General features: G+C 34.4%; 1 protein-coding gene across 1 annotated transcript in view; it reads left to right on the top strand.

Moving 5' to 3' along the window:
* Positions 1-935: 935 nt before the first annotated feature.
* The window catches only part of RAD51C (RAD51 paralog C), a 64,323-nt gene continuing 42,447 nt past the window's right edge, over positions 936-22,811 (top strand). Inside the window, exons 1-4 of the mRNA XM_051994155.1 lie at positions 936-1,139; positions 17,108-17,366; positions 19,305-19,471; positions 20,236-20,369. Of these exons, the coding sequence (XP_051850115.1) occupies positions 971-1,139; positions 17,108-17,366; positions 19,305-19,471; positions 20,236-20,369 (729 nt within the window). The 5' untranslated portion in view covers positions 936-970. The remainder of the gene's footprint in view (positions 1,140-17,107; positions 17,367-19,304; positions 19,472-20,235; positions 20,370-22,811) is intronic.

The raw sequence follows: 22,811 nt of genomic DNA, 5'->3' as shown, positions 1-22,811 counted from the left end.
TAAAGCAATATATTTCTAAGCATGAGCTACCTTCAAAAGCCAGATGCTCTAGGAAACTAACATTATCAATTGAGAAACAAATGCTCCCGACAGCTCACTTATGGGGACTGAGCACGGCCTATTAGGCCAGAGGCCTACAGACGCTCAACTCCGCCGCCATTTTCCAGGCAAGGACCTGCTTCCCCCACCTCCCTCGGTCCTCCTGTAAGTCCCGTCATCTATCATCCCTTAGCCTGGGCCCACCCATTCCAAGTTGCTCATTACTTGCTTTCTCCTCCAGTTATTCCTTTTCCTACACAAAGAGAGGCGAGCTAACGGTCTCGGGAACCTTCATTTCACGCAGACGGGATTTGAGGGGTGGGGGTAGATGGGACTGAAAGGATGAAGACGAGGTCGAGAACGAGAACGAGAACGAGGCGCAGGCGTGACCCCCCTGGCCCACAATTCCTTGCGAGGGCGGGAAAGCGTTGGGCAGGGGTAGAGGCTGTGTTGGTGAAGAAACCACAGGGCATTTCGGGACCATCGAGGGAGGTCAATTAAGGATCTCGGGATATTGTCTTCGGGACCCTCTTACGCCTGTTGGGGCGGAGAAATAGAAAGGAGGGGTTTCCAGACCAGCCAAAGGTGCGGCCTACGCTACCCCCACAACCGTTTTTTTTTTTTTGGGAGGGGGTATATGGAAGAAAAAACCGGTCCCTTCGACGGGCCAATCACTCCCACTAAATTGTCCCAAAGCTGTTCGCCGCAAATTGCTGCATAAAGTGTGGGCTCTTCATCCCCACTAATTCCCACCCTTCCTCGCTTTAAGCCATTAGAAAGCTGAGTGACAGCGGCACTGGGCGGCCCAGGGAGGCCTTAAAATTCCCATGCACGAAAGCAGGTGACCGCAGCCTCATACCCGGTTGGCTTTACGTCTGACGTCACGTCAGGGGGCGTATCTCTTGCTTTGAGCGCCTAACCCGAATCCCGGATGCTAATGGTGGGTTCGTCAGCCTTTGGTGTGGAACTTCCCTTCGCTGCCATGCAGCGGGACTTGGGGAGCTATCCGCTGGCCCCTGGCGTGCGAGTAAAACTAGTGAGTGCCGGCTTCCAGACAGCCGAGGAGATTCTGGAACTGAAGCCTTCGGAGCTTAGTAGAGGTACGTGGGCAAGCGCCCGCCCATTTGTCCAATCCTCCCGGGCACCCCTAGGTGCCAGGGCCCCAGAGACCCTCGGCCGCCTTCGCGGACTGCTCGCGCACTTCCCCGGGCCCGCTCCCTTCTCAGATCTTATTGCCGAGGCAAGTTTGCTGAGGGAAGCGTCCATATGTATAGCCACATACGGAGACAACTAGAACTTTCTTCCAGGACCTTCAGTAAATAATTGTTATTTATTTGGGTTAATTGGCGAGGATTGTCTCCTCTCTTCCTTTGTAGGACCAAAGCTCAGTATAGTGCCTGCTACGTTGTAAAAGATTGTTAAATATTTGTTGGACTGATTGACAACGGAGAAGACGGGGTAATAAAGTTCTGACAGCCTTGATGTTCTTAAACTGAGTTCGTTAGGAGATTTTTTTTAAAAACAAAACATTTATAGTTTTTTAATAAATATTTTCGTAATTATTAGAATTGGTTTCCTTTGTAATCTTTTGTATTTTTTCCTGGTATAATTAACAGAGATCCATAGACTATAGGGAAAACCTTGGGAGAGATAAAAAAAAAAAATTGAAAAAAAAGGTGAACATAGCATATGTTGATTTACATTCAGTTTCTTTAAGTTCTCTTTCTGGATGCAGATAGTGTTTTCTGTCCAAACTATTGGGATTGCTTTGGATCACTGAACTACTGAGAAGAATCAAGTCTTTCATTGTTAATCATCGCATATTCTTGCTGTTATTGTGTATACTTTTTAAAAAAAATTTTAATAGCTTTTTATTTACAAATTATATGCATGGGTGATTTTACAGCATTGACAATTGCCAAACCTTTTGTTCCAATTTTTCCCCTCTTCCCCCCTCCTCCCCCCCAGATGGCAGGATGACCAGTAGATGTTAAATATATTAAAGTATAAGTTAAATACAAAATAAATTGTGTGTAATGTTACACTCAGCATCAGTTCATGTAAATCTCCCAAGTCTTTGTAAAATCAGCTTGTTCATCATTTTTTTATAGAGTGATATAATATTCCATTATCTTCATTTACCACAATTTGTTCAGGCGTTTCTCAATTGATGCGCATCTTACACATTTCCCAGTTTTTCACTACCACCAAAAGCTGCTGCCATAGAACTTTTTTTTTTTTTTTTAATGGTTAAAATGCCTTAGTGTATAGAACAGCACCTAAGGAGAGCCAGGAAAATCTGGGTTCAAGTGCTATCTTTGATGTGAACTGACTGTGTGATCTTAAAACAAGTTGCTTAACCTGTCTGTACCCCAGACAGATATCTAAAGTTATGAAAGTATCATTTGGTGGTATCCTCCATCAATGAAGTCACAGGTGTCAGTCCATCCCTTTAGAATTTGTGTTTTATCCTAGAGGAAACTTGGGAGTGACTTGATTACGTGGGTATCCTTAGAAAGGTGATTTAGGCAACTTTGGAGGATAGATTGGAGTTTGGAAGTGGAAACAAGGAAGCCAATTTGAAAATTATTACTTTAGGAAAAGGAAATGGGGGACCTAAAATAAGAGTGGAGATTTCTTTTCCACTTTAAATGGGAAAAGGGAACTAAAAATGACAGGTGTTATGAAATTAGAATTGAGAGGACCCAGCAACTGATTACCTATGGGCTGGGGGATGTTGAGGGAGAGATAAGAACAGAAGACAAAGGCCAGGTTACTAACTTGAATGACTAGAAGAATGGTGGTGCCTTTAGTAGAAATAGAGAAATTGTTGGGGATATGAAGGAGAAAAATAGTGAGTTTGTGATGCCAGTAGGATGTTTATGTATCAGTGTGGACTAGTTGGCAATGCCAGACTGAAAATTAGAATACTTAGAAGTAGATTTATAGATTTGGTATTGCATAGTGATGGCAGTTGAATACTTGAGGGTAAATGAAATGACCAAGAGAAACAGTGTAGTAGACAAAAGAAAGGAGCAGGATGGGGTGGGGATGGGTAGGGATTTATGCTTAAGAGATGAGAGGTGAATGGTAGTCTAGCAAAGAATACTCAGAGGTAATGGTCACAGAAGTAAGTAGTAGTGTTTTGGAAACCGAGAGAGAAGGAAAAGGTGATCTGTTGGCAGTCATCTAGGATGTTGTTCATTGTTTTAGTTGTATCCAGTTCTTTATGACCCCATTTGGGAATTTCTTTCAACAATATTGGAGTGATTTGACTTTCCTTCTCCATATCATTTTACAGATGAGGAAATTGAGGCAAACAGGGTTAAGTCATTTGCTCATGGTCATATATGGTTACAGTATTTGTCTTTGTATTTGAAGTCAGGTCTCCTGACATCCAGACTGATGCTCTATCCACTGTTACTAACTGCAATCATATTTAACTGTTAAGAGATTATTGATAAGCTTTGAGAAAATACTTTCAGTTGAGTGATAGGATTGGAAGCCAAAAGTAAGATGATTAGAAGTGTGATTAGAAGGTAAGAAAGTGGAAGGAAACAAATATAGTCTATTCATTCTATTCTTTTCAAGTATTTTTAAACAAATTTGTCCCTCTTAATCTTCCCCTCTCCATTAAACAAATTTTCAACAACAATAAATAAAACCTCAAAATGCAAATTTCTTTTGCCCTAGAAAGTATGTCCTTTTTGATTTTTCAGGATATCATATCTCTGTTAGGAGAGGAGCAGCATGTTTTGTTCTTTTGGACTCTTGGTTTTGTCATTGCTTTTAGCAGTTTTGAATGCCAAACGCAGATCTTGCCAAAAAGAATTTTTTATGGAGAACTCAGACAAGGCAAGTGCTCACAAGGTGGTTAGAAAAAAGTGATATAAGGATACCATCAAGATCTCTCTTAAGAATTTTAGGATTGATATGGGAGACACTGGCACAAGACTGCCCAGCATGGCTTGCCCTCATCAGAGAAGGTGCTGTGTACTGTGAGCAAAGCAGATTAAATTAGCTCAGAAGAAATGAGAATGTGCAAAATTAGAGAGTCCAAGTAAAGCATTCTGAGTTCATGAATTGGCCTGATCAGCTACAAGCAGACACACTGTACCTTAACTCTCAACATAACTAATTCACTTTTTGGTCCTTTTTGAGAATGAAGGACAGCAACCAACCGGAGTTCTAAAATCATTCTAAGTTTTTCTCTATAATCACTGTATACATTGTTCTTGTATTGTGTTTGTTTTTTGTTTTTACTTTGCTCAATATCGATTCATAAAGATCTTCCTAGATTCCTCTGAAATAGTCCATTTCATCACTATGGCATGAGAATGTTCTATTACATTTATATGCCACAATTTTGTTTAGCTATTACCAAATGGAATACCTCCTTAGTTTCTCATTTTTTGGCAACTGTGAAAGAGTTGCTATGAATATTTTTGCACATCTGGTTTTTTCCCCTGCTTGTTTTTTTGTGGAGGGTAAAGGTCTAGTCATAGTATTTTTTTTTTTTAACATTTGTTTTATTATAGCTTTTTATATACAAAATATATGCATGGGTAATTTTTCAACATTGACCCTTGCAAAACTTCTGTTTCAACTTTTCCCCTCCTTACCTCCACTCCCTCCCCTAGATGGCAGGTAGTCCCATACATGTTAAATATGTTAAAATATTTGTTAAATGTAATATATGTATACATATTTATACAGTTACCTTGCTGCACAAGAAAGATCAGATTTAGAAAGAAGGTAAAAATAAACAGAAGAAAAAACAAAAATGCAAGCAAACAATAACAGAAAGAATGTAAATGCTACGTTGTGGTCCATATTCATTTCCCAGTGTTCTTTTTCTGGGTGCAGCTGGTTCTGTTCATTACTGATCAATTGGAACTTATTTGGATCCTCTCATTGCTGAAGAGAGCCATGTCCATTAGAATTGATCATCATATAGTATTGTTGTTGAAGTATATAATGATCTCCTGGTTGTGCTTATTTCACTTAGCATCAGTTCATGTAAGTCTCTCCAAGCCTCTCTGTATTCATCCTGTTGGTCATTTCTTACAGAACAATAATATTCCATAACATTCATATACCACAGTTTATTTAGCCATTCTCCAATTGGTAGGCATCCATTCAATTTCCAGTTTCAAGCCACTATGAAAAGGGCTGCCACAAACATTTTGGCACATACAGGTCCCTTTCCCTTCTTCAATATCTCTTTGGGATATAAGGCCATTAATAACACTGCTGAATCAAAGGGTATGCACAGTTTGATAACTTTTTGAGTATAGTTCCAAATCGCTCTCCAGAATGGTTGGATCCGTTCACAATTTCACCAAGAATGCATCAGTGTTCATTTTCCCACATCTCCTCCAACATTTGTTATTATCTTTTCCTGTCATCTTAGTCAATCTGACAGGTGTGTGGTGGTATCTCAGAGTTGTCTTAATTTGCATTTCTCTGATCAATAATGATTTGGAGCACCTTTTCATATAGCCATAATATTCTTGAGTCAAAGGATATCTACAGGTTGATAACTTAATGGGCGTGGTTCTCAAATTGTTTTCCAGAATGGTTGGACCAATTCACAACTTCACCAACAGTTTAGTGCATATTCCTTTTTTTTTTCCTTTAAACTTTTTTTACTTAGATATTTTTCTGGTAAGGAGATATACCATAAGAAAGCAATTTCACTGGCATTGAAGTATATATAGTCTACCAAAATAGACCTCATTTTAACTGCTTTATTTAAAATAAAGAATTGCATATTCTTGGTCTAACTACAGTATTAACCATCCTACATGAACAAAATGAAATGGTACTTGAATATAAAAACTTATATTTTCTTTTTTTTCCCTTTTCTTTTCTTTTTTCTTTCTTTCTTTCTTTTTTTTTTTTTGAGGCAGTTGGGGTTAAGTGACTTGCCCAGGGTTAAACAGCTAGAAAGTGTTAAGTGTCTGAGACCAGATTTGAACTGAGTTGTCTTGTTTTATCCAGATCTATCCACTAGGCCACCTAGCTGCCCCAAAAACTTATAAATAAAAATGAAATAAAAAATAAAATAAAAAAAATTTGATTTCACTGGAAAAAATTAAATCACTTTTGGAGACTTTGTAAATAAATATTCATAATATATGACCAAGACATCTGCACCATATTTTCTATCTTCACAACACATTTATTTCAGTAATTCCATTATGGCAGTCCTTAGCCTGAGCATAGTGTTACATAAGTTTTATATATGTAATTAGTAGTGTACATTCTTTTAAGGATGAAGGAGACCTGGGGCTATTTGTAAGCATAAGAGAAGGCAGCAAAGGGAGAGAAGAAATGAATCCCAAAGATCAAATCCTACAGAGAAGAAAGGGAATAAGAACAAAGATACAAGTAGAGGGGTTGACCTTTAAAAATTTATTAGTACCTTTTGTTTTTTTTTTACAGTGCTTTCATTTCCAAATATCCTTTCCTCTCTTCTCCAACTATTTTTCCAACATATATCATGAGAGTCATTTCTTATAACAAAGGATAAAAAAGAGAGAGGAGAAAAAGTTTGGCAAAAATAACCAACATATCAATCAGTATATGCCGTTTCACACTGATAGTTCTTTTATCTTTACAAAGATTTTGAGACAAACTTGGTCATTATAATTACAAAATGCTTTTTAAAAAATCTCATTTGCATTCTGATAGTCATTGTATATATTATTTTACGATAATTTGCATTAGTTCAGTTTGTCCTTTCTGTGCTTTTTTTGTATTTTTCCTATTTAGTATTTTATTTTTGTTTTTTTAACATTCTATTTCATTAAAGTACCATGATTTGTTCAGCCATTCTGCATTTGATATGTATCTACTTTTTTTTCCCAAGTTCTTTGTTATTACAAAAAGAGGTGCTATTATTATTTTTTAAATGGGGCCTTTTTTCTTATTGAGACCTCCTAGCAGTTGAATCCCTATGAGCATGGATGTTTTAGTCACTTTCATATCATAATTCCAAATGGTTTTCCACAATGGTTGACTAATTCACAGTTCTGCTAATATTGCATTTGTGCCTGTGTACAAAGGACAATCCAATTTTCTAGAAGGGCCATCTTGTCCTTAGAGAGAGGGGTTTTGATGCCTAAACAATGAATGACCTCAATTTTCTCAGCAAAATAGGAGTCAGTTGCTTTGTCTGAGAGAGGATGCATTGGCAGTGGCAGCTCAAGCAATTTGAAGGTAAAAGTTTAGAACACTGATTTTGGGGAAACAGGCACTTGCTGAATAAAAAAGAATTGCTTTGCAGTAGTGACGTTCCAGTTCAGATTAGCTACCATAAATTTGACTGACCTCAAGTTTACTCTTTGTTGTATAGCTTGAGATCTGATACAGCTAGCCCCTTTTCATCCTATATTTTAAAAAATTTTTCCTTGGAATTCTTGATATTTTGTTCCTTCAGACGAACTTTGTAATATTTTTTTTTTTTTTTACTGGTTCTACAAAGTATCTCTGGTAATTGAGTTGGTATGGTATTAAATCTGTACATTAATTAGGGTAGCATTGTCATTTTTATTAAATTGACTACTGTGAACAATTAATCTCTCCCCTTATTTATTTCTGTAAAGAGTATTTTGTAGTTCTTTACTTATAAATTCCTATGTGTATCTAGAGAGGTGATTTCCAAATATTTTATATATGCTATAACCTAAAATTTCTTTCCATTTCTTTCTCCTGGGTTTTGTTAGTAATTTACAGAAAGACTGATGATTTTGTGGATTTATTTTATATCTTATTACTATCCTAATATTATTGTTTGAAATAATTTTTAGTTGAATAATAGGATTCTCTAAATAAAACATCAACCAAACCAAGTAATTTTGTTTCTTCTTTATCTGTGTTTATTGGTTCAATTTCTTTTTCTAGTTTTTAATGTGAACTACATAAGACTAGAGTAGTAACAATGAATATCTTCCCTTTATCCTGATCTTATTGGAAAAGCTTCTAGCTGTTATTCGTTAAAAAAAATTCTCAGTCTTAGATACTATTTACAATATGAAGTAATAGGAGGAAGATTAAAATATTTATAAAAGTCTGCTATATGCCAGGCACTTTACAAATATTATGTCATTTAATCCTTACAATAACCCTGGGAACTAAATACTATTATTAACTCTCATTTTACAGTTGAGGAAATGGAGATAGATGGAGGTTAAGTGACTTCCCTGATATATAGGTATTATGTTATCATAGCCTCTTTGCAGATATATTACTCAATATTTTTGCTTTGATATTCATTAAAAATAATGGTCTGTAGTTGGGTTTTTTCCCCCTATGCTTTGTAAAACTTTCTGGTTTAGAGATGAGATCCATATTTGTCTCACAAAAGGAGTTTTGCTTAAAGGATATCTTCCTTTTTGTATTTTGTAAATTATGTGTTATCATAGTTAATTGTTAGTTGAATATTTGACACAATTCACTTTTAAGGCCACCTAGTCATGCTTTCCCTCCCTCCCCCACCCCCCCCTTTGGGAATTTAATTAAAAAAATTTTTTTTTCTGGAATCTGTTGATTAAATCCTCTATTTTGTTCATCTGAATATTATCATTTTTGTAAGCATTCATCCATTTCATTTAAGTTATTGGTTTTGTTGGTACATAATTGGAGTAAATATTATCTAATTCCATTTATTTTTTGTGTATCCTTTTCATTTTTTTTATCTTGGTAATTTGATTTTCATCTTATTTTAAAATTAGATGACCAAATTGTCCATTAAAAAAACAAAACAAAACACCAACACCTGGTTCTATTTATCAGTTCAGTTTTAAATTTCAGGGTTATCTCTTTTTTGATTTTTCAGAATTTCTTTGTGTTTATGGGTTTTATTTTGGTTTTTTTTTTTTTCTTTGATTTGTTGCTTTTCTAGTTTTTTTTAGTTGAATGCCCAATTCACTGATAAAAACTAACACCATAACCAGAGATAATTATTTGTCTTACTTAACTTGGTAATCTTTAGAGAAAGTAAGATTTTGAAGGAATACTTACCTTCTCTCCTATTAAGCATCTCCTATATAAGCATTTAATCGTCCTTTAATCCTTTCCAGTTGTTAAAATGTCTTTTACCTGTATAGATTTTTCTTATTTCCTGATTTTTGTCAACAGGCAATTTCAACTACAAAGAACTTATATGAAAACTAAGTTGATTATAAGAAAAATGAACAAGTATGTAGAACCCAGAGTTCACAATCCATACAGAAGCAGGATACAGGAGGGAAAAGATACCAGAAATACTAAAGGAGTGTGGTATGAGAGAGAGAAAAGTGCAATAAAAATGATAAAAGGTCAAAACCCCTCCTAAAGTGTCAAAAGCTGCATTCTTTCTGTGAAAAACTGCTAGATTAGATAGAATAGCCTGTTTATCTACAGGGGTCCCAGCTGCACAAGCAGTTTCTCAGCTTAGTGCAAGACTGGTACCTATCTTGGCTTCCAAGGATACAAGGAGGTCAATTTGGGATGCAAGCAATTTGGGATGCAGATTGGAGGAAGGGGGAAAAGATAGTTGTGAAGCTTTATTGGTGACACATTGAGGCCTCTTGCATACTCTGGGTCCAGTGTTTCTGTAAAATATGGCAATTCAAAAAGACAAGTCAGGGGAACCCTTAAAGTTTTCATCTCAAAGTTTCTTCTTACCTCTAGTTTCCTCATTAAGCGTGTTGGAAAATTATCAATTCAATTAAAGTCCATTAAACTTAAACTTTTATTCAGTTTTACATGTTAAGTTATTCAGGGTTGCAAGCTTTTTATCTTTAATATTTTTGCTAATTTTATACTAGAATCTACTTTATAGTAAGCTGCTACTAAGTTTTTTGAGATTGTGACTTGTGGCCCCTTGGTACTTGCACTTGTTTTTTCTAGTTGCTTTTGGTATTTTTCCCTTGATATAGTAAATAGTTATGAATTTGAGTTCTGATATTCTTGAGTATTTTGAATTTGGGGATTCTTTATGTTTACTTTGCCCTTTTATGTCTGAGCAGTTTTTCCATCTTCTCCAACAGTTGTCATTTTCCTTTTCTATATTATTAGCTAGATAGGTATGAGGTAATACCTCATAGTTGTTATAATTTGCATTTCTCTAACCAATAATGATTTAGAGCATTTTTTCCCCCCATGACTATAGAAAGTTTTGATTTTTTTCTTCTAAAAACTGCTTGTAATATCATTTGATTATGTCATTTAGGAATGACTCATGTTTTTATAAGTTTGACAAATATTTCTGTAATTTGGGAAACTAGGCCTTTGTCGGAGAAGCTTACTATAAAATTTTTTCTGAGTTTCCTGTTTTCCTTCCAGTTTTGACGGCTAGATTTGTTTCTGCAAATCCTTTTAAATAACTCTAATCAAAATTATTTGTTTTATATTTCATAGTGCTATCTCTTGTTTGGTTACAAATTTCCCCTTATTAATAATAAAATAATTGGCAATATATTTCATACTCTGCTTTTTTATGATTTCTGCCTTCATGTCTAAATCATTTATCCATTTTGATCTTATCTTAGTATAGGTTGTGAAGTGTTGGACCATACTTTTTTTCTATCAAATTGCTTTCCAGTTTTCCAAGCAATTTTTGTAAAATAATGAGTTCTTGTCTTAAAAGCTTGAATTTTTTGTCTTTTATCAAACACTGTGATTGCTATGATCATTTACTACAATGTATAGTGTACCTAATTTATTCCACTGATCCATTACTCTGTTTCTTAGCTGGTACCAGATAGTTTACTTTGTAAACATTTTGAGATCTGGTACTACTATACTTCTATCACATTAATTTTTTTTTTCATTTTCTCTTAATACTCTTGACTTTTTGTTCTTTCAGATGAATTTTATAATTTTTTCTAACTCTAGGAAATAAAATTTTGGTACTTTGGTATGGCAATGAATAAGTAAAGTAATTTAAGTAGAATTGTCATTTTTATTATATTGAGTAAGCCTACCCATGAGCAAGATCTGATTTTATAAGAAAAATATTTTGTAATTGGGTTCATGGGTTTATCTTGGTGTGTAGAGTTCCAAGTATTTTGTATTATCTGCAGTTATGTTGAATGGAATCTTTCTGTCTCTTCCTGCTAGACTTTATTAGTAATATATATAGAAATGCTGATGTTTTATATGAGTTGATTTTATAATCTGCAACATTCTAAAGTTGTTAATTATTTAAGACTTTTTTTAAAACTCGGGGGGTCTTTAAGTTTACCAGGAATATCATCTGCAAAGACTGATAGTTTTGTATCTAGCTTCATCTTTCTTGTTGTAGTTAATTTTTCTAGTATAGAAATAGTATAGTAATAGTAGTGATAATGGACATCCTTGCTTCACCCCTTGAATTGGGGAGGCTTATAATTTAATTGTTCTTTAAATGTTTAATAGAATTCACTTGTGAATCCTTCTGATCTTGGAGATTTTTTCTTAGTTTATTTATGATTATTCAACTTTTGTGGGATTTTTTAGTTAGACATGTACATTCATTTTTTACATATTTCCATATTAATCATATTGGGAAAAATATAAGAACAAAAGAGAAAAACCACGAGAAAAAAAAGTGAAAACAGCATGTGTTGATTTACATTTTTATCCACTGGTTATAGGCTATCAGGGCAGTCTTCTTTCATAATTTCTTGAAATATGATATATAGGCTCTTTTTTTTTTATCATGACTTTCAGATAGACTAATAATTCTTAAATTATCTATCTTGAATCTATTTTCCAGATCAGTTATTTTTCAATGATGTCCTTCATATATATATATTTTTTTGATGTTTCATAGTCATTAACTTACCCTTTCCAGTTCTGATTTTTATGGAATTATTTTCTTCAGTGACTTTTTGTACTTCCTTTTCCTTTGGCCAGTTCTGGTTTTTAAGGTATTGGGGTTTTTTCCCCCCATTAATTTTTTTTGAGCTTCCCTTTATTTTTTGAGTCTCTTTTTACAATTTTCTTATTTTATCTTTATTATGATCTCATTTCTCTTCCCAATTTTTCCTCTCTTGCTCTCATTTGATTTTTAAAATCTTTTTTGAATTCTTCTAAGAATTCTTAGGCCTCTAACCAATTTGCATTTTTCTTTGAGACTTTACATGTAGCTTTTTTGACTTTGTTATCTTCTTGTAAGTGTATGACTTGATCTTCTCCGTGACCATAATAACTTTTAAAAATTGTTTGGTGTTTTGTTTTTTTTGATGTTTGTCCATTTTCCCAGCCTATTTCTTCACTTTTAATTTTGTTAAAATTGAACTCTGCTCCTGAAGTCATAACAATATCCCTATTTTCAGGTTTTTCATCTTATTGTCAGATATACATCTAGGACTCTGAGATTTGTTTTTCCAAGGTAATGTGATATAAGGACAAATGTGGTCACTGCTGTCCTGGCTTATGCTTTGTTTTTTGAGCAAGCAAAAGCATTCTTCTCTGCCTTAGAACTTTGACCAAAGTTCCCACTTTTCTGTAGCCACAAGAGCTAATCTGCTGTTGCCCCTCCTTGCCTTAAACAGAGCCTGGACAGTGTATGGACAGTGTTGTAACAGAGTCTTGCACCCAGTGCCAGCAAAAAAATTAATCTTCTTCTGACTAGTTGTCTGCCCTCTTTACTGTGGGTGGGGCATTTCAAAAGCCACCACGACAGTCCCCAGGGCCTGCAGCTGCTGACTTGCTGGCCCCAGCCTGCATTGTACTCTATTCTACTCTTACTCCAGGGAGATGGATCTTTCCTGCTGACCTAAGTTGTCTTGGACTGGAAAGTTGTTTCATCTTTTGTTAGTTCTATCCCTCCAGAATTCGCTTTGAGGTGTTATTTTAAAGTTGTTGGGACGGAACTTGGAAGCGCTCAAGTGAGTCTTTGCCTTTACTCCATCATCTTGGCTCTGCTTCCATCTCCGATCATTTTTTTTAAAATCTTTTGAATTAATTCTAATATTATTTACCTCATGAAGCTATTGAGTTGTGGTTGTTCCATTCTCTTTTTTTAGGGAGTCTACTACTTAGCTAAGGTTTCCCCCCATTCTAATCTTTCCTTAAGGATTCTAATTTTTCATTTTGCCTCATTTTATTTTTTTCCAGATCCTTTTGTTATCTGTATAGCCAAGCCCTTTTTTTTTTTTTTTTTTTTTTTTTTTTTTTTTGCCTCTGAGGCTTTATTTATAGTTCCTTCACACTTCACATTCTGGCTTTTCAAAAGTAATAGTATTTCCCCATTGTGTTTGATATTTTCTTCTGCTTATTCATTTCTCCAGCCTCAATTTCTGGATTGGGATTTTGTGTTAGGGCCAAACTCTACCCCATTTAGAACTTTTGAATTGAGTGGGCAGGCAGTCCTGTCTTCTTCTGTGACTCCTTTTAAAGAGCCTGTCAAAAAGGCCTGAAAATAAATGTATGGCCCTACTCACCAGAATCTGTTTTCCCTATGAAAATAATCTTTGTAAGGCTGATTTATTCCCTGTTGCCCAGACAGGGTAAGGCCCAATACAGCTAGCTTTAGATTCCAGGTCAGGTACTAGCTTCTTTCTCCCTGGGTTTATCTTTTACAGGCTTTTGACAATGTTGTTGTGCTGTCTTGGCCTGGATATAGAAGCTTGAAGGGATTTCGCTTTGATTTTCATTGTCATTCCTTAAGTATTTTTAGCTTTGCAGTGCTTGTGGGAGAGTTTAGATGTGGCTATATTAGCTGAAAGTCAAGTTTATTTGTGGCCATATTAATTGAAAGTCTGTGTGTGCGAGGTGTGTGTGTGTGTGTGTGTGTGTGTGTGTGTGTGTGTGTGAGAGAGAGAGAGAGAGAGAGATTTTCATAAGGCCCTTGAGTGATAAAGTTTTTTTCAGACTTTTAAAAATAGTATTTTATTCTCCCCCTCCTCCCTCAGTTACATGTCAAGAAAGGTTTTTAAGATTTCTGCAAAAGTTATAAAAAAGTTATCAGCTGAAATAAGATTTCTTTTCTAATGACTGGCTATACATCTGGCTAAATAATCTATTTGCTCTTTTCTGGACATATCCTTTCCACTAGCAAACTACATTAGCCAGAACTAGGAGAGCAGTATATTCATTAGTTGCTGTACAAGCTGCCCATTTACAGAGGTGTCCTTCTGTAATGTGTCAAAATAAGGATAGAATGGCTGTTATCGCTGGGCAAAGTGAGAATGGAGATTTGTGTAATTGAGCCATTTCTACTTGATCATTTTATTCATAATGTCTGGGCTAAATCTGTGTATGTATAGCCTGCGAAACCCCAATGACTAGATGCTTTTTCTTAGTCTCTTGAGATGATTCAGAAAAAGAGACAGCATAAGGATTCTTATGTTAGAATATCCAATGTATGCTTTTCAGATAGGCCAGGAATGCTGATATCCTTAGAGTCAGACACCATGATATACTCACTGGTTGAGTCATTGACCAAGTTTGTTTTGTTTTGTTTTTAAGGAACAGTGTCCACCGAGATATTTTTCCAATAGAGATTTGAAGGTTTCAGTGGTTTTATTGTTTATACCCTTAGCAAGTACAGTGACAAAATTCTTGCTATAGATCACACCATCTTTGAATTTATTCTTTTTTTTTTTTTTTAAACAAACAAGTACAAGTGATGACAGATCTGAACTGTAATATCTCATTGTGGGGTAAGCCAGCAGCATAGAAGATGGGAATTTTAGGTCTCTTAGCAATTCTGTTTATGCTGTCGATTGCTGAAATACCCATCTGAATCATTTCTTCATGGTAGATTTGACATTGAGGGTTGTTTGGCTGTTTTAATCATGTCAAGAAAATCATCAGCTAGTACAATTGGCCTGTTAATAGAGTTTCTGGATTGAATGAAAATTCTACTCAAAAATGCCAGACATAAACTTATAGTTTTATAGTTTCTGTGCCTGGAATTCCTTCAAATACCTTAATTCCTGCTTTGCTACCACTAAGTTCTCAAATGTGACTATTTCTCTTTTTGCTATCAGATGATGTCAAGTGGACAGTCTCAGCATATCTAAAAAACATAACACTCTAAGATTATTAAAAGACTATTGATAACATGATTTTGTGTTGTATGTGAGATGGGGCTAGAAGAGATATTCTCTGCTGATGAACTTAGTGATGACACTAACCTTACAAAGATTTATGCAGCCCCATTCATGTTCTCCAAGATCACTCAGTGCTGTATTATTTCCTCATCCTAATGGACCTCATACATATTTAGTCGGATCAATTCAAGAAGTAAGTGCTGTTCTTATTTGAAGTAGGGTAGGTATTAGTATCCCCACTTTATAGATGAGGAAGCCAAAGCCCAGGTAGTTAAGTGAAAGCCAAGTTTAGTAAATAGCAAAATCAAGATTCTAATTCATAACTTGTGCTTCTTATTCTAGTATACATTATTGCTACTCTTTTGAGATGTGCATGCAACCTCATAATTGATCTTGTATTACAAAGATGAAAGATACCTTGGAGGAGTGGGAGGGAGATTTGGCAAACATGTTGAAACAAAATAGTCCTGAAATAATTTGACCAGCAGGGGGAGACAAGAGACCCATTATTGGAGTAGGGGAGATGACTTGTAATCCCTCTTGTTCTTATGTAAGATCTGGAAACCAGTAATAAATTATTTGACTCTCTCCCTGAACATTAAGGAAGTATAACATAAATATATTTAAAATATGTAATAAAATGTTTAATGACATTAAATATTATAGTGTCCATATTTTTTAATTGATCTCTTTCACTTTTTTTTATAGGACCATTTCCCTCAGAAACCCCCTTTTTTTCTCCCAGAAAGCCTTCCATATGACATAGTTTTTTTAAACAAAAAAGAAAACAAGCAAAATTGATAAACATATCAAAAAAGTGTTTAAAAATGTGCATTGTTCCAAACTTGTGGATTATTACTCCTATGAAGGGCTGGGGAAGGGAGTGTCTTAAATCTCTTCTTTGGAGTTGTAATTGTTCTTTGCAGTTTCTCAGCATTCACTTTTTGATTGTTGTGTGGTTGTTTTATATTGTTTTAGTCACTGTATATATTGTTTTCTTGTCTCTGATTATTTCATTCTGGATCAGATTGTGAAAATATTTTTAGGCTTTTCTGAGATAATCATTTATTGTTGTTATATTACAGTAATATTCCATTATATTCCTGTTCCACAGCTTGTTTAATCACCCCCAATCAATGGACATCTACTTTATTTTTGATTTTTTGCTATCACAAAAACTGCTACTCTAAATATTTTGGTATATATGGGTATTTTTATTAAATGACATCTTTGGGTAAAAGCATAGAAGTAGCTTGTCTGGCGCAAAAGTTAAGAAAATTTTAGGCACCTTATTTGAATGATCCAAATTACTTTCAAGTAATTGTACTGATTCATAGCTTCACCAACAACGCTGTAGGATCCTACCTTCTTAAGACTCCTCCAACATAATTAATTTTTTTCTTTTTTCCAATTTGTAGTGTAAGATGAAGCTTCAAATTAGCATTTCTCTATTATATTAGTGATGTAGAGTATTATTTCATATGGTTAATAATTGGTAGGTCTTATGAAAACTGTTTATATCTTTTGACTACTTATCTATTAGGGATTGACTTGTAGTCTTACCTTTATCTATTTATGTATTTAGGACACACAAACCTTTATCAGAAAAATTTTATACAAAGAAAACTTCCAATTTGGCCACTTCCCTTTTTATCCTGTGTGCTTTAATTTTGTTTGTATAAAAACACAGTTTCACATAATCAAAGTTATCCATTTTATATTCTTCAGTTACCTCTATCTCTTATTACATCTTCTACCTAGGTAGACAATCAACTTCTCTTCTAATTTTTTATGATATGATTTTACTAATATCATATAATTAATATTTATTGTGGCATATAATAGGGTGATAATTTTAAGTGAAAGATGTGATCCAGGTTCATTATACATATATATATATATTTTTTTTCATATATATATAATATATATATATAAATAAAGGAAAGGAAAACAAACACATTATTTTACAAACTCTTGTTTTACTCTGTCTTAAAGTCTTTTTTAAAAATTATATTTAATTGCCTTTTAACTTTCAGAAATTGGGATCTCTAAAGAGGAGGCTTTGGAAACCCTGCAAATAATACGGCGGGAAAACCCCATAGATATGTCAAGATATGCTTCTGTATCTGCATCAGGCAAGAAATGTACAGCATTGGAACTTCTTGAACAAGAACATACCCAGGGCTTTATAATTACCTTTTGTTCAGCGCTGGATAATATTATGGGGGGTGGAATACCCCTAACCAAAACAACAGAGATCTGTGGTGCACCAGGTGTTGGGAAAACACAGTTATGGTAAAAGAAAAATGTCACTTTTTAAAAATGTGCATAGTAATATGTAAAGTTATCTAAAGGGGCTTCTGAATTATAGGTCTGTGTTCCGTAAAAAAAAAGTTTTATAAAATCTAGAAGCTTTTTTATCTGTAATTTATAAAAACAAAAAGAGGTTAGTCACTTTTTTCCATTACCAAAGAAGCCCATCTTGATAAATATACATTTTTGTTTTAGTATGAGAAATGCCTTAGTAAATTTCAGCATTTTTGGAAACAACCCAATATTCTGTCAGGCAGTACACTCAAGGCGTCTTTTTTCCTTTTTAAATATAATAATAGCTTTTTATTTTTCAAAATACATATGAAGATAGTTTTTAACATTCGCCCTTGCAAAACTTTGTGTTCCAAATTTTTTTCCCTCTCCACCTTCCTCTCCTTGCAGTCCCAAGCAATCCAATATAGGTTAAATATGTACAATTCTTCTAAACATATCTCCACATTTATTTCTTTGAACAAGAAAAATCAAATCAAAAGGGGGAAAAATGAGAAAGCAAACAGCAGCAACAGTAAGAATGAAAATACAATGTTGTGATCCACATTCAATCCCCATCTCTCTGCATGCAGATGGCTCTCTCCTTCACAAATTTATGGAATTGTCAAGGCATCTTTTCTAAGAAAAAATGTTCAATTATTCAATCAGCTAATGTTTAATAAGTGCCTGCTATGTTCTAGGCCCTGTGCTAATCTGTGGGGATATAAAGAAAGGCAAAAAACAAATAGTCCTTTCCTTCAAGGATCTCACAATCTAATGGAAGAGAAAACATGTAAATGTGCATAGGAATTATCCCTCATTATATCATCTTTTAAAAGTTAAGGGTCTGTCCTTAACATCATTAATTTGTATTTATGCCATTTTAGTATTTTTCATGAGTATATAAAAATATAGTATAATGTGGTATAGTAAAGGCTCAATCTTGGGTTCAAGTTCTACCTGGACTATCATACAGATCTATCGATGTTCCCAGGCAAATCCCAAATTGTACCTGACTATCTTGATCTCATTGGTGAGGGCGTTTCCATGCCAATGAAACCACAATTTCTTTTCTCCAACTTCCTACCAATGAAATCACAAGTTCTTTTCTCCAACTTCCTACCAAATGTTATTTAATACCACTTCCCAACCAACTATTCACCCCACCTGGTAATCATACTATTCAGTGATGATATAGCTATTATTTTGGGAACTACCTTTCCCTGAACCTCTTTTTCAGAAAGCCTTAGCCATTATTTATTATACTTCGTACCCCTTTGACCATTTTCTTATTGCCAACCTCTTTGGTCCTTTCCCTCACTCATGAATTATGATCAAATCAACTCTGTTGTTCCTAGATGAAGTCAGCCAATTTACTCTATGTGGTCCATTCACCATCCCAATAACGGTCCTGACTAAAGTGCCTATTGTGTGTTAGAATGCTAGAATTAGAATGTAATTTTAATTCCAGAACAGAATATAAGCTCTTGAGGTCAAAAACTGTCTTTTTTATATTTGTTTCCCTAGCGCTTAATAGTTGTACTTACTTGGCTTGTAGTAAATAATAAATTTTTTTCATTAATACAAAAATTATTCTCTGCTTAACTCTAAATGTTGCTTAGAAAAGATTTTACTTTATTCTTAAAAATCTCATTTTTATATTTAAATAAATTTGTTTTGTTGTGATGCCAGCCAGAAATAAAGCCATGCCCTGTAGCCCCTAGTAGAGTAAATTTAAGAGATAAAGTTAAAACTTCTACTCTGCCCCAATCTGGCCCAGCTAACCCAAAAGGAATCCATTTGCCAGGGTCAAGCTTACCCTTCCCTGAGCTTTAAATGTACAAATCTGCCTCTTCCTTTGGCTGAACATGTCTAATGGTCATGGGTTATGAGTAACATACTTCTTTTGACTTTTGTTTCTTTTCACAGCATGCAATTGGCAGTAGATGTACAAATACCAGAATGTTTTGGAGGAGTAGCAGGTGAAGTGGTATTTCTTGACACAGAAGGAAGTTTTATGGTTGACAGAGTGGTAGATCTTGCCAGAGCCTGTGTTCAGCATCTTCATCTTATTGCAGGATCACACGTAGAAGAAGGTGAGTTTTGAAACAATGTTCTTTTCTTAAGTATGAAAGAAGATGAAAGTAAATGAGTTCTCTAGAGTCTACATGTACTTGTAATTAAAAATAATTATGTTTAGCTGCCAATCCTTAAATTAGTTGTGAAGTAAATTAATGGTTTTTAAATGGCTTCTCTTCCCTTTCCCCAATTTAGATGTTTTGACATAAATGAGTACTTTTCCTAAGTCACTTATTTTTCTTCAAATAAGCTGGGGTAAGGAGGAAAGATTTATATACACGTGAGCTGTCTCTCCTTAGCCTGGAGAACTTCAGCTGAAGTTGGCATTAAATGGACAACTTTCCTATGCTCCAGGCCATCAAAATTTCCATGCCCAAATTTCTTGCTAGTGTCCCTTTTCTATTTTTTCCTTCCTGAGTGATTGAGCCAGGGCTTAAACCCAGGTCTTAAAGTATGGACGGACACAATATAGATTTTACCCTACCTCTTAAAAATATGATAGACAAGTAGATTACAGACATTAAGTGATTTTTTTTCAGTAGCAAAGCTAAAAATAGAACTCAGTATGTGACTTGAAGTTAGGTATTCTAACAAATTACTACCATAATCCAGAGAAACCAAGAGTCCTCAGTGTTTCCATTTTTAGAACTTTTGGGGGAATTTAATAGGAGATAACCTCTTTTCTTACTTGCTATTGAATTTATTATCTTCCCATAATCATCAAGATAGTAAGAGATTATAAATAAATCATAATCTGAGAACCTATTGTGGTTTGTTTCAGAGCACCAAAAAGCACTGGAGAACTTCTCTCTAGAAAGCATACTCTCCCATATCTATTATTTTCGTTGTCACAATTATACGGAGCTGCTGGCACAAGTTCATCTCCTTCCAGACTTCCTTTTGGAACATTCAAAGGTATGAAACCTTTGGAGATGTTTGAAAATTACAGACTATAACACAGAGAAATTAAGATAAAAGCAGTCTTTCTTAATTCTTTTAGGTTGTCAGAACATTTTTTTTCTTTTCCCCCCTCACCACCATCTAAACATTTAGTATTTTTGTTCTGGATCACGTAAACCACCAATTATTCACATTTTCCTCCTTTGCCTTCTCTCTTGCCACCCCCACAACTATTTCCTTTTTTTTATTTATTTACTACCTAATAATAGTCACATCATCATTTTGCCTCATGCGGTATTTTGTGCAAAAATAGGTTTACTGTATTGCCATAATTATGGAGAAGTATATGTTCTGGAAATTAACACTTTTAAAAATGCTTCTTCTATTCATAGATTGAGGGAAAGCCTTCCTCCCTTCTATTCCTTGCCCAATTAGAATCTATGATTGGTGCAGGTGGCCATGTAGGACAATATACTTTAGAAACTGCCTTCTATTTAGATAGGGAATACAGTGGGGATCTAATTCAATATACTTTGGGAACTGCATTTTGACTGGTTATTCCTTAGAGCAAAAAAGCCTAAGACAAACTTGTCTTCTTTCCCAAAGTCCAACACAGTAAAGCTAAGTGAATTAGCATTTGTTTAAAAATCTGTGGGGTGTTGTAATGCCTAAATGCAGGATGTCCCTATTACCTCTCAATGTTTTCACAGAGTTAGGCTTTCTTGCTTTCTCCTTTGCTATATTTAATTTTGTGCATACCTAGCAAATCCAAGAATGTAAAAAGCAGCATTTTTCCAGAATCCCACTATTTTGCATGCACTACCCACAAAAAATGATGTGGAATTAACTGCCAAGGTATAAAATAGTTAAAAATCTATAAATTCTTTTATTTTGCTCTGGTTGACATAAAGCCTTTAAAAAAGTATTTATTTAGTTATAAAGAAAATTATTACATTTTGTTTTATTTTAAATTCTAAACTGCTTCTCTTCCTATACCATGTTCAAGAAGGCCATCATTTAACATAGGGGTGAGGATATGTGTGTAATACACACACACACACACACAACACTCTCTCTCTCTCTCTCTCTCTCTTTCTCATTATTTCATGCAAATCTTTCCATGTTTTTCTAAAATCATCTTGCTCATCATTTCTTTTTTTTTTCTTTTGTACTTAATAGTATTTTATTTTTTTTCCAATCAATTACATATGAAAATAGTTTTGGACCTTCATTTTTCTTCTCCTTTTTTCTCTCCTCCTCAAAGAGAGCAAGCTACCTGATATATATTATACATGTGCAATCATGTTAAACATATTTCCATATTAGACTTGTTGTGAAGGAAGAATCAGAACAAAAAGGGAAAAACTACAAAAAAGAAAACACAAAAAAAAATTTTTTTAAGAGAAAATAGTGTGCTTCAATTTGCATTCAGACTCCATAGTTCTTTCTCTGGATATAGATAGTATTTTCTCTCAAAAGGTTTTTGGAATTATTTTGGATTATTGTATTTCTCAGAAGAGTTAAGTCTATCAGTAGATCATCATACAGTGTTGCTCTACTGTGCACAATGTTCCGCTGATTTTGTTCACTCAGCATCAGATCGTGTAAATACAAGTTTTTCTGAAATCTGCCTGCTCATTGTTTCTTATAGCACAGTAGTATTCCATTTATTTGTTTTCTACATCATCTTCAACAACACAGAGTTGTTTTAATTTTTATTTCTCTGAACAATAATGATTTATAGCATTTTTTTATGATTATAGATAGCATTAATTTCTTCATCTTCAAATTGTTTCTTCATATACTTTGAGCTTTCATCAATTAGAGAACATGCTCATCATTTCTTATAGCACAGTAGTGTTCTGTCACAATCACATGCTATATCTTGTTCAGCCATTCCTCAATTAAGGGGGTCTCCTCAGTTTTCAGTTTTTGCCACTACACAGATAGCTGCTATAAATATTTTAGAATATATGGGTTCTTTTTTTTCCCTGATCACCTTAGGAAGCAGACTTAATAATGCTGTTGCTGGGTCAAAAGGTAGAATACAGCTTTATAAAACTCTTCGGTTATAATTTCAGATTGCTTTCCCACATGGTTAGATTAGTTCACAGTTCTATACAACAGTGTATTAATGTCTCAATTGTTCCATTTCCCTTCCAACATTTGTCATTTTTCCTTGTTGTTGTTGTTGTTATAGCCAATCTGCTAAGTGTGGGCTAATATCTCAAAGGTGTTCTAGTTTGCATTTTTTTCATATTACTGTATATATCTTTGATTTCTTCATAAAAAAAAAAAAACTTCATATCTTTTGATTCCTTTGATCATTTCAGTCAAGGAATGACTTGTATTATAAATTTGTCAGAGTTCTCTAATATATTTGAAATATTAGACCTTTATCTGAAAAACTGTCTATAAGAATTTTTACCCAATTTTTTGCTTTCCGTCTAATTTTGG

Source organism: Antechinus flavipes, chromosome 4 (assembly GCF_016432865.1).
Source record: "Antechinus flavipes isolate AdamAnt ecotype Samford, QLD, Australia chromosome 4, AdamAnt_v2, whole genome shotgun sequence".
In the NCBI taxonomy this organism is placed as follows: Eukaryota; Metazoa; Chordata; class Mammalia; order Dasyuromorphia; family Dasyuridae; genus Antechinus; species Antechinus flavipes.
This window is presented reverse-complemented; position numbering and strand designations above follow the sequence as displayed.